The sequence below is a fragment of the Archocentrus centrarchus genome, chromosome 1, assembly GCF_007364275.1.
Source record: "Archocentrus centrarchus isolate MPI-CPG fArcCen1 chromosome 1, fArcCen1, whole genome shotgun sequence".
NCBI classification, from domain to species: Eukaryota; Metazoa; Chordata; class Actinopteri; order Cichliformes; family Cichlidae; genus Archocentrus; species Archocentrus centrarchus.
Window position 1 is genome coordinate 3,587,303 of NC_044346.1, and position 12,823 is coordinate 3,600,125.

At 41.5% G+C, this 12,823-nt stretch overlaps 1 protein-coding gene across 3 annotated transcripts in view; it reads right to left on the reverse strand.

Moving 5' to 3' along the window:
* Positions 1–1,600: 1,600 nt before the first annotated feature.
* The window catches only part of akt3b (v-akt murine thymoma viral oncogene homolog 3b), a 29,908-nt gene continuing 18,685 nt past the window's right edge, over positions 1,601–12,823 (reverse strand). For all 3 annotated transcript variants that reach the window (XM_030730394.1, XM_030730387.1, XM_030730403.1), the window contains 9 exons: positions 12,276–12,407; positions 11,913–11,978; positions 11,591–11,659; positions 10,853–10,975; positions 10,596–10,724; positions 9,800–10,014; positions 8,985–9,072; positions 7,465–7,567; positions 1,601–6,190 (listed from right to left, as the gene is read on the reverse strand). In XM_030730394.1, the coding sequence (XP_030586254.1) occupies positions 6,105–6,190; positions 7,465–7,567; positions 8,985–9,072; positions 9,800–10,014; positions 10,596–10,724; positions 10,853–10,975; positions 11,591–11,659; positions 11,913–11,978; positions 12,276–12,407 (1,011 nt within the window). In that variant the 3' untranslated portion in view covers positions 1,601–6,104. The remainder of the gene's footprint in view (positions 6,191–7,464; positions 7,568–8,984; positions 9,073–9,799; positions 10,015–10,595; positions 10,725–10,852; positions 10,976–11,590; positions 11,660–11,912; positions 11,979–12,275; positions 12,408–12,823) is intronic.

Genomic DNA, 12,823 nt, shown 5'->3' on the forward strand with positions numbered 1-12,823 from the left:
ATGAGCAGCACTTGGTAACGGTGGGAAGGAAGAACTCCATTTTAATAAGGCTCCCTGAGAACAAGGCTCAGGGATGGGCAGCCATCGGCCATGAGCGGGTAGGGAGGTGAGGACCAAACCAACTATAGGAGAGCATATGGAGGTTAATGACAAAGCATTAGGAGCATTTAAACATATTTGGAGTGACTGAGTGGGAAGTGAAGAAGTGCTCAGTACATCTTTAGCTGAAAATTTCTTGATTCAAACACTTGAGAGCTCAACTTACTCTTGTTCCTGAGGCCGTTGGCTACAATTTTATGGAAACTGTAGGGGACAGACATTTGAATAACATAACTTCCACTAGCATATTATTTCTTTTGTTTACTTTGATGTTTACATGAGATAACACTTTAGTTAGCAGGGCAGCGCTTTGTGTTCATGACATGTCCAAGGAGCGCACACATGGTCAGGAGTCAATGTCAGGACACTAGCTGTCAACTTGTTAGTGCAGTTAGCAGGCTAAAAGACCGTAGAGGTGAGTAACTACAGTATTAATACTTTATGCCAAAGGCCACTAAACCTGGTCATGGACATCGTTACTAAAAGATGGTGGCTACTATTTCTGGAGTAACGTTTTACGTGTCATTTTATAGGATTGTAATAAGATTATAATATAAAGGTGATGAACGCAGGTTGGAGCCCCCCCCCCCCCCCCGTGAACCTAGGACCACAACAGAACCTAAAATTGGCGTGGTTCTTGAGCCTGTAAATCTCACCCTTTTCCCGCCACTTTCTGTAACTTCACATGATAATCTGAGAGTGCGTGTTATAGCTGAAATTCAATTTTACTTTATATGTTTTGCAACAGCAAGGTCCTGGGCAGTTTTTCCATTTATTAAAAACATTTTTTTGAGGCAATTATTAGAACTATAACATTTAGATGCTTTTTTTCAGAAAAAAATATTTTGTCTTCCATATCGGGGACCAAAGTATCTTTCTAAGGTTTCTAAGGCTCATGTGTTATACTGATCCCATCCAAGTCTCTGGAGCTTGAAAAAAAGGTGACTGGACTTTAAATTTCTTGAAAACGTTTCATCCTGGGAAGACAGATGGCTTGAAAGAGAAGTAAAAGAAGCCATCTACGTCCACTGTGAATGACTCACTGAACAGAGGTGGTGGATTACAATCACCAACTTTCCCCCGTCTACAACGCTGTCCTGAGCTCCCTCCCCCAGGAACCTCAACCCCAATTCACACCTTTGTCTGGGTGACCTCAATAGGTGATACCTGGGTCTCTCCACCTTTTGGTTTCAGAGCTGAAGAAGCCTTTCAGATGAGAGGAGAAACAGTTTCAAGAAACTTAAAGTCGTCCAGTCGCCTTATTTTCAAGCTCCAGAGGCTACCATGACCTGGATGACTGAGAGCCTACACAGACACAGATTCTATCCAAGTACATCTGCAGAAAACTGGACAAAGTTGAACTTGTTTGTGTTCTCAAATCTGCCATATCCTTTCTTCATCTAAGACAGGGCCTGAGCATAGAGGCGACACATAAGGACTTAATACAGCACAAGATAATGTTCTCTAAAGGGCAGCTGAAATAAAGAGTCACAACAGCGGAAACCCTGAAATGTATTTCTTTTAATTTAATTCAAAATAAATACTACCACGGCAATGCAAGTCCACTAGTGGATTCTTGCCCTAATGTTTTGGTAAGAAAAACAAACAAGCAAATGATCCCAAAAAAAAAAAAAAAAGAAGAAAAAGAAAAGAAAAATAAATAAGAAAGAAAAAACCTTCAGTTATGCATCCATCATCCTTCAGCGACTTTCAAGAGATGCCTTTTTAAATGACATACAACGTAACACTGCCTAGAATGACAAACACAAATAAAACAAACACCATGGTATAAAAAAAAAGGGGGGGGGGGGGGCGCAAGGGATGATGGGATTGGAGAAACCTGATGGAAACCAGCACTGCACGCGCACGCACACACAAAATAACAGTCATCCAAGGTCCCACTTACAGTTTTTTAAGAAGGTGAAGGGAACAGAATGACAGTAAAGACTCCACGTTACAGACACGTCCTCACATTTCTGGAGTCGATCATTTTCAGGGACCGTGGCGACATAAGAAAGGCGGGCTGGGGTTTGTCTCCATGGAAACATCCTCATGAATTACAAAAAAAAAAAAAAAAGAAAAAAAAGAAAAAAAAATCTGTGGAAGGGTCCAATTCTTTGACACGTGTATATTTTTTTTCTTTTTAATTTTTTTTCTTCAATGCAGTTTCTGAGTCATTTGTGGTTGGTTTATATTTTCGGTCACTATTCTCATCAGCAAGCTTGACATACAGTCACACAGAAAAGAAATGTTTATGCCTCGTATGTAAAGACAAAAGAACCCAAAAAACAGAAAAGGGCATTGCATATTTACATCAAGAAGTTTGGGGACACTTTTTTTTTTTTTTCCTGGCAGTCCTCACAGTCTTCATACATGAGTGTCTCACGGCTCAGTTTTCTTGTGATCAGCGAATCATTGATGCGCTCCATTCACTTTTAAAAACATGTCTGTGTGTAAATAAATTTCTCTCTTAATACTGACAGGATAAATGGGGTCAGGACCCGTGCGTCTGGAGCTGGAAACCTCGCTTCTGTTAACATCTGTGTGATAAATTACATTTTCTTCACTAAGATTTATCATGTAAAAACAGTCTTTGTATATCTGTGTTTGAGAGTCAATATTTCTCCTCTTAACTCGGACTGAAAACAGTGACACTTTCATATCTTTTAGCTGTGGAACAGTCTTCTCTCCGGGTTCCTGTACAGCTGGACAAACCCCCCCTCCCTCCCTCATTCGATATGTCTCAGTCATATTTCTCTACCCTGTGTCATCACTTCTACACATGAAGACGTACCAATCCCCAGTTCTTTTCAACATTTCTGAATATGTGTAAGTCTACAAAAGACTTCAGTCGGCAGTGTTCTCCAGCAAATCAGATTTGATGTGTGCTCACAGGTGACAAGGCTGCTTCACAAGTTCAGCTTCGATCTGCCAGTAATGGGGACGTTTGGCTCTCTTTCCCTAATCCCCCACATGGCCAGTTACTCTTGTCCCTCCGGAAGTGCTGTGCACCAGTCAGGCCACTAGTGGGCAGGACTCACTAAATATATGCCATTACTACCAGTAGGGAAGCTAGCAAACTCCAGCTGCAGTGTCATACACACCAACATACCTCCTTACGTTCATTATATTCCAAACACACCCTGCCAGTCTGGTGGTATATTTAAAGCTGCAAAGGTTTTCCCTCAGGCTGACATGTCAGTGCCACTGCTGTTACAACCACTTCACCACCATATCATCCACCTGTAGGGTACCAGGGTATGCTTATTCATCACTCCCAAATTCCTATGCATACCATACAAGCCAAACTTGACCCGTCCGACGCTGTAATAAATCATCACTTTGAGCAGTAGTTGCCTGACTGAGCTATCTTTAGTTGGAGCTGCACGGTACACCTGAAAAGGATGCCCTGCTGCCTGTGAGGATACTCAGACCTGCTCTAACCAGAACCAAAGGGCCTAATTTTCTTCTGAAATGCAGAAACACAGCAGGACACAACAGAGACTAGCAGTGGGTGGGGTTTGCTTTTGCAACTGACACTTTAAATTCATTATTAGCTCACACAAATTCTGACATTCTCCGTTACCAATTCAAAAAAAAAAAAACCCCTGAAAGCGAAACATTTTTAGTGAAACAGGTTCGTATACATTTTTGTTGAATTTGTTTGGCGGTGTTCTGATCTCCTCCAGCAGCAGCTGAACTGAGCAGAGCTGTGAAAATTAAGAAACATCTCCATAAATCTGTCTTCACTGGACAAAAAACATTTTCAGCTACACACACAATGGAACAAACGACACCAGGGGGTCTTGAACGAAGATTGTCAATATTTGTCTGTGCATATAAAAAGTAGGTTATCTGTGTAAAGGACTGACTGTTCGCTCCTCCACAGAGGAGGAGGAGGCCAACAGAAATGAGTGTGGAATGTCAAAGTTCAGTGACAAAATAACCAACATATGACGGGGTGGGAACTACACGATGCTCAGCCACGCTAACGTGAAGACAGGAGAGCAACGTCCTCATGACAGGAAGGCAAACTAACAACAAAAACTAAACAAGAAAACAAGGTGGCTGCCCAGCGCTCGCATTGAATTGTTTCACATTTGGTAACCAACTGCAAGTAGTTGCAGTGACCACTTTAGATCACAAAGCAACTGCACAAATTGCCTTTTGGGAGGCAAAATGTCACCAAACCCCAGCGGTCTGACTCAGAGTGTCTGCAACCGCTCAGAGTGGTTTGGTTTATTTGGTGGAGGAATTTCAGAATTTTTGTTTCAACTCTGAGATTCTGGTTGGACTCTGACTGTAATTAATTAATTCATGTGAATTTCTATGTATGCAGATGGCAACAGATTTGTGATTTTCAATGATTCATCACAGTTAATCACTGTTCCAAACAGATTGCATGTAATTACCAACTTGACCCCATTCAATCGCAAACTTGCTTCATCTTATTGTCTTTTTAATCGCCGTCCAAAGTCGCTTTGAAGACGGCAACTGAGTGCGAGTTGCTCCAGACCCCGCCCCGTCTTCGAAGCAACCATTTCAAATGCAATGAGACTGCAAATTCATTGCACACAGTCGCAACTATTTTCTTCATGCTGTAGCCCCCAACCACCGTTTTCCTTAGTGTGACCGTAGCATTAGAGGGTTAAGTACCCAACCAGATTCAGGAACATCCAGCAAAGGGACCAGCTACAGAGCCATGCACATGCTTTACATGTAGACAGGACTCGAAACTTGGGGCATTCTCACATCCCAATGCACTTATAAAAAAAACACAAGAAAACAGACAAAACAAAAAACCCATCAAATCTCAGTTTGGAGTAAACTGCCGACTTCACTCTGATCATTACGGAGAACTCTGCTATTTCCTGTCTCTGAGTGTGAATGTGTGTGTGTGTTTCTGTGTGCTATGACAGCATAATGTTAACCCCGGTAATCCCACATACATACAGTACATACATACATGAAGCCATGTTTCCCTGTGTAAACATCCATTCCACTAGTCCTACAGCTACAATGAGGAAACAGAAGAGCGGAGGATGACGAGCAGGAGCAGAAGCAGTGATGCAGCAGAGAAAGGCCTCGTTCCCCTGCCGGCTGTGGAAAGCTGGAGCGGTTAAGCTGAGTTTGAATGCGGTTGTGCTCTGTGGCGCCTGAGTGAACTGTGCAGTTTCTGGCAGTTTAGTGTTTCTTGTTTCAAAATAACTTCAAAGTAAAGCGCAAGAAAAATAGAATAAGAGGAAAGTAATGAGACAAATGAAAGGAATGATATCGATTCACCCATTCTCATGTTCCATCTATTTTTTTTTTAAACATCTGTAGACTCGCTGTGATTTTCATCACCATGGGATTGGGGAATGTGCGCTGCCATGGCAAATGTATGAGGAAGAATTTTTTTCTTTTTTTTTATATATATATATTTTTATTTTTTTTTTAAATGAGTGAACCATGAGCCATGCACTTATTCTCAACTATGAATGACCCTTCACATCCCCAAACCTGCCCACCCTCTCCCAAAAAAGAAAAAAAAAAAAGAAAAGAAAACAACACCCTGTAGGTATGATGCGAAACATCTGCACACATAAGGCAACATTTTTGGTTTTTGTTCCCTAAAACGGCTCTTCCAAACCAAGTGCAAAAAGTCAAAATAAGAACAAGAAAAGGGCATAAATGACAAAAAAAAAAAAAAAAAAAGATTAACGCAACCTGGGTCGACAACTTAATACTGACAAAGAAAAAATAAATAACAAAAACATTGCCTTCTGCAGGAAATAGCGCTGAAAATGTAGGAGACTTATTTTTTAGTGTGGGGAGACCGGGTGGTGTCTATCCCACTGTGCAAAAACCTCTTTTAAAGTCCCTAAAAAGACTTCTCCCCCTTTGCGAGGAGGCAGAGAAGAAGAAAAAGAGGGGAGACTGGTATTTTTTTTTTTTTTTTCCTAAAATGGCTACGTGTTTTCCTCAAAATGGCCACAAATGGGGACGATGCTGGGCTGGAACGCTCACTCCCGCCCGCTGGCTGAGTAGGAGAACTGTGGGAAATGAGGCCTTCGCTCGTTGTCTGCCGCGTCCATCCCGTCCTCATCGTCTGTACACACAAAAACACGACAACATAAGCATGCTCCATGTTAGCTTTAGCCACAGTAGCAAGAGGGCTTCAGTAATTATGGCTTTTGTCACTAGTCTAGAGGCAGATTCCTCAAAAAAAAAAACTATTGGAGAATATGTTATGAATGCTGTTGATATGTGAGAATTAAAGATATATATACATATAGGTAATCAGTCTCATCTGTGCTTTGAAATTAGGTAAGTATGGAACGGGCCAACCAATCCTGGAACTATTTGCTGAAAGCAGACCTTTCTGTGTCCATCTGCATACACGTTTCTGTTCGAACAGCGAGCGGCGTGGGGTTTTCACCCACCACAGACCTGCTCCCGTGCAGTCCTGGAAAATCCCAGCTGCCCCTCTCCGCCTGTCAGCTCTGGAGTGGTGGAGCTATATCACACCACTGCCAATAATTAAAAAAGTAAAGAAAGAAAGACTCACAAGAGGAGGCTATATAGAGCTCGTCTGTTTGGCACAACAGAGCAGTCACACCATAATTTTGCTTGCTTAAGCTGCCGGACAGGACAGGCTTTAAAAAAAAAAAAAACTCAGCTGTGTGCCACAAAGTGGATGACATATCCAAATGCTGATTGGTTGACAAGTGGGCCGGAATAGAGAATGGAGGGACAGTGGAATTCACTGGAAACAGGAAAAATACAGCATGAAACGCACAGTAAGTGGCTGCATCGGACACTTTTCATTGTTTTTAACACTCGGTTTCACTTCAGCTCTTTGTATGTTGTAACTCTGCTCTTCTTTGTGGTTGACTGACAGACCAACAACAACACAAGCAAGAGTGGCCCACATACTTTATACACCGCCTCCATCGACAGCAGAGCTCTCTGCAGTTGGACGAGCCATCCCGGCACTGCGGACACTGCGGCCTCACTAGCCACATGAAATTATGCTTCTGTTTGCCTGTTTGGTACTGACTTTCACGGCAGTTCATGACTCCACTCAATTTCTGTTTCAGTTGCGCTTTTGTGTTTACCGCTAATGGCATGCAAATATACTAAACCGAGAACTGCTTCTGGCTTCGCCGTCTCAGCCATGTGCTTACACAATGCAACACCACATCAGAGCTTCCCAATCTGTGTGCCATTTTGTTCTAAGACACTGATGTTTGATTCTGAAATTACAGAGAGGATAAGCCCTCATGATGAACTCTTTTCCATTTGGCCAGAAGGAGGCGGGCTTTACTCCAAACAAAAGATAACCTCCATCACGCTCGCAGCAAATTTCTTAGACGTGCTTACATTTTTCAGGTGGAGTGATGGTGATGGTCTGTGCTGTGAACTCTTCGTCAAAGTAGCGTGTGTCCGTCTCTGAGGAGACCTGGGGCTGGAAGGGGGGGACCAACTGGGACAGACAGGAAGCAGGTGGAAGACAGTGGCAATGTTATACTGCTGAGGAAGTAATGAGCGCTGAATAAACATTTCTATACAGATTCAATATGCAGGCAATCAGCAGCAGCAAACTGGAGAAATTAAGAGCAGCCACTAGCAGACATTACAGAAATATATTACATAAAGATTAAAAAAAAAAAAATGCAGCTACAAAATGCTGTCATCATAAAATAATCTGCTGATGATTCAATCAATAATCACATCTTCAAACCACCATCAGATTTAAACACCTTCAGATGTCTTGTTTTCTTCTGATTTCGTGCAGATGACCTTTTATCACCAACAGCAGCCCTCACTCAGCGAGTCATTATGTCAGAGGGAATCTGGAGGTTTGTGTGTGTGTCAACCATGACTCTGCATTCAGTGTGATGTTTCAGCATTAACTCTTCACACACAATCATCATTCCAATCCGCACTTAATCTGTTACAGACTTTATTTGTTGTATTTTTAGTAACTGTCAGGGTTTTGGATTGAAAAGGGCCTCTGAGGTGGACTGTACACATAAGCACGATTAGTCCACATGAACTTTATAGTACCAGATTATCCTAAAAGGGCACTTTACCCTCAGACTTCAGGCTTCCTTGTTCCTCCCAGCCTGATAGCTGAAGCTCTCCCATTCTTGAAGTAGAATCTCGAGCTATCAGGCTCCTCTCCTGCTAAAAGTAGAGACACCTTCTCTACTTTTAAGATTAAGCTTAAAACTCTCCTTTTCAACCCAGTTTAGGTTCATATATTTTTTTTGTGCTCACCTCACATTATAAGAGATTTATAATTTGGAGATTTTTTTTTTTTTAAGTCTTTTTTACGTTAAAAATTATTTTGGTGAGTTCTTACATTTTTGCATTCCCCTGTGTCATCTCCACTGCTGAAAATATAAAACATATATCACCAGGCTACATTTTGTGTTATGTTTCCTCATTAGATATACAAAAAAGTCAGTTTTCAGAGGAATACAGAGTTTCCCAGTCCAAATGACCTGGATGTTAATGTGAACCAGATAAATCTGTTTAAAACTTGTGAATGAGTGAATCATATTGTTCTCTATATGTCTGACATGGGCCTGGGTGGACACAGTGTTTGGGAAGCTCTCAAGTTTAAGTTAAAAATAAAATAAAATGCATAAATATATATGTCATAAAGACCTGGTGATATTTGTTGGACAGGTTTATAGTGTTCAAATGAGATAAAGATGAGGTAATGCTTTTTTCCTTTTCGTTCTATTTTAGAGTTTACATCACAGCCAGACTTCTTTTGAAAAAAAAAAAAAAAAAAATCAGGTAACCCTGATACCAGAATACCTCACAAACATTGTTTGAATCAATTTCCATTGAAGTGAAGATGACGTCTAGCAGCTAAATCCTGCTCTCACCTTCTTGTCGTAGACGTCCTGCCAGTCGATTGTGCCAAAGAAACTGTGCCGCATGATCTCCTTAGCGTCATCCGGTCCGCCGCCCAGCCTGTCAACCAACACACAGAAGAAGGAGACGGCGTCAAAGTCAAACTTACAAAGTCTCCATCAATGGAACCAGAATATCCACCTGCTACTGATCTCAAAATAACTCGATAGGGTGACCAAGTTCAGTCTGTGAAGCTGCAGTAGCCTCTTTTCACCAGTTTCTTCGTTAGAGACAGAACATGCCTCAGGGATGATAAAGAGCGGAAAATTAACAGCAGCCAGTTTTACCTAAGAACGCTTTAGCTGTGCGCCCATGATCATTAAGAGGGTTTTGTTCTCTCATCAAGGGCTCAGGGGTCGGCAGGACACTACAGGACAAACATTTCGTATTTGTTGTCTTGTGATTCCAAGCGGTTAAAACTTGGACACGATTAGCTGTTCAAACAGGACAATGATCCCAAACACACATCAAAACTGGTTTTGGACTGGATAAAGCAGGCTAAAATTAAGCTTCTGGAATGGCCTTCACCAAAACCACAACCCCACTGAAAATTTGTGCACTATACTTAAAAGCTGGGTCCATTTTTTTCTAGTCAAAGCTTAGTGAGGTTTGAAGGGCAAACATGTGGGTAAACAGTAGCGAAGTCAGGACTTGTGGCCATATTCAAGTCAGTGAAGGGTCTCTGTGCGGCACCGTGAATTAAGAGTCTAAACAGGAGAGGGCAGTTAGCAATGAAGAGAGCAGTACTGCAGAGGTAACTGTATCCACGTTAAATGTGTGTGCATACCGTTTGTTGGGGTCCTTTATGAGCAGCCCTGACAGAAGCGACTTGGCGTCAGCTGACAGGGTTCGTGGGAATTTTATCTCCTCCATGAGGATGAGCTCAAACAGCTTCTCGTGGTCCTGGTTGTAGAAGGGCAGGCGTCCGCACATCATCTCGTACGTCACCACGCCCAAACCCCACCAGTCCACCGCCCGCCCATAATCATTGTCCTCCAGCACCTGAGGATTTACAAGAAAAGATTTTACTTTATTGTACCTGCTATTTCCATTTCTAATTCACTCAGAACAAGCCCTCAAATTATTACGTAAAAGCTTCTTCTCTAGTGACTGTGTATATTAAAAGCCAAGGGGCCACCATCACTGTGATTAGACGAAATGAAAACTTCCAAGATGTCCTGTTGTTCTTTTTTTCGACCTTTAACTATGTGATATTCTCTTTCATATCCTTTTTATGAAGCAGACAACTTTCAAGTTCTCCACCAAGAACCACACTAGAAGAAGTGAGATCAGTTACTGACATTCTGCTCAATTGGGAAGAAAACACTTCACCAGAGGAACTGCCTCCTGGGGCACTTCCACATTGGACATGGTGGTTGCTGCGTGGTGACACACACAGACAAACACGGAGGACCCAAAACACAGCTTCCTTCCTGAATTCATTACAGCAGACAAACCGGATGAGTTTGAATTTTGCTTTGAATCTTATGTTCTCTTCTCAAGTTCTCTCTCTGATGTTTTAATAAGCACAGGAAGGGTCATCGACAAACGCTGAATAATGCTCTTCATGTGTGACCTCTAACCTCAGGAGCCAGGTACTCCGGTGTTCCACAGAAGGTTTTCATAGTGGCAGTGTCGGTGATGCCTTCTTTGCAGAGACCAAAGTCGGTGATCTTGATGTGGCCGTCTTTGTCCAACATGAGGTTCTCCAGCTGACAAGTAGTCAAGGAGAAGAACAAAACCATTGACCTTTATTTTATCATCTTATAGGCAGTAAATTCAGAACAAGGGTCTGATACTGGACACTTCTCAGACCTCATACAGAGCAGGCGCTCTTTACCTTCAGATCACGATAGACGATCTTGGCAGAATGTAGGTAATCTAACGCAGAGACGATCTCAGCACCATAAAAACGGGTGCGGTCCTCTGAAAACACTCGTTCTCTTGACAAGTGGAAAAACAGCTGTGGAGAGGGAAAAAAAAATAGAAGTTCATACAGCTCAGACGTGGTTATCTTATCAAGGTAATTCACCCACAGCAATCATGGCTCAATATTTTCAGCAAGCAAACACTGGAGGAGCAGTGGTGTAATTACATAGTTATAGTCAAAACAAAAACAGAATCATAGCTTCAGTATGTGATCATTAAAAAGGGCTTAAAGCAAATCTATAAGGGAGAGCAAGCCTGTCTCTATGTCACTCAAATATTCAATAGATTCAGCAAAGATAAACTAAAGAAAAGATTTTTAAAGACTTCCAGAGTTCATTCGTATCAGTTTTCCTTTTAAAAACCTTTCAATCTGCTTAAAGCATTTCTTTTAGTAACTGTTACCTTATGGTCATAAAAGAAACTAAAAAAAACCCTGAAGGTTTTCGTGCCTCAGTCTTCCCATGGTTCCCAGTGAAACTCAACACAATCGAGTGAGAGATGGCTTGCTCTAAAAGCTCTTGGAATCTCACACCATGCTGTTAATCAACATTCTTCAATAATTCTTCGAAAGCCTTTGCATGTTAAACAGCAGCAGCAGCACCCATCAGCATTAAAGCGCTTTTTAAAAATCATCTGAGTGACCTCGTACCTCTCCTCCGTTGACGTACTCCATTACAAAGCACAGCCGATCCTTTGTCTGGAACGAGTACTTCAGAGACTGCAACACAATATAAAAATATATTTTAAAAACAGCCGCACTCTGATGTTTGTTTCAAACAACACAAACGCTCTGTGAATTCAGTGCATCCTTCCAGCGGTTTTCTTCAGACAACACTTCCCAAGAGTCTCTGCACAGAAGCTGGTAGTCCCAGATTGTTTGGAGCAAACGCAATGAAAACCCAGCTCATGGAATAACAGCATGACAAGTGCCTCTATATGCATGTACATGCAATCTACACAGTCATACTTACAGTTAGGAATGGATGCCGAGTATTTTTTAATACCCTACTTTCTGTCAGTGTGTGAGCAACTTCATCCTGTGATCAAAAATGATTAAAGAGGAATGATTAGTTAAGAGACAAAAAAGGAGCTTATGTTTAAAAAAAACAGGCCAATATCAAGCTGAAATAATAAATCTGAATAGATTTTTGGTATGAATATCCATCATCCACCAAAAAAATACCATATATTAGAAGGCAGATGCTATAATTAGATTGTCACGCATTTAATGATCGTACATCTTAAAAAAATAAACTGCATCAAAGATGGAAAGCGCTTCACGTTTATTATTGAATTGTAGTCAACAGTAAAAGCTGATAATCTTGAAAGAGGACCTTGGCAATAATGACTTCTTTCTTGAGGATCTTCATGGCGTAATAAGTGCCACTCGCCTTTTCCCTCACCAGAATGACTTTCCCAAAAGTGCCTTTACCCAGAAGCTTCAGATAGTCAAAGTCATTCATTGTCTGCAAAAAGAAGCATCAGAAACATTTTATCATACTCATTTCTCCAGTTTAGCACACTCAAAGTAAAGCACTTCAACGTACGCTCAGATCTAAAATACTGATTTTTACAGTATATACCAGGAACACTTTGTATTGTGAGACCATAATACTGCAAATACCACCAGAACAAGTCAAAAACAGTCAAGTGTTTTAAGGTCAGTTGTTTTATTACAGTAAGACTTTTATGCTTTTCCTTACTTCCTGTCACTCACTCACTCACTCACTCACACACACACACACACACACACACACACACACACACACACACACACACACACACACACACCAGTACAATGCTCAAGTTTCAAGAAATGAGGTCAGTGTGTATACCAGTAATCCTTATGAACCAAAAGCTCAGATTTCAGACTAACTTTAAA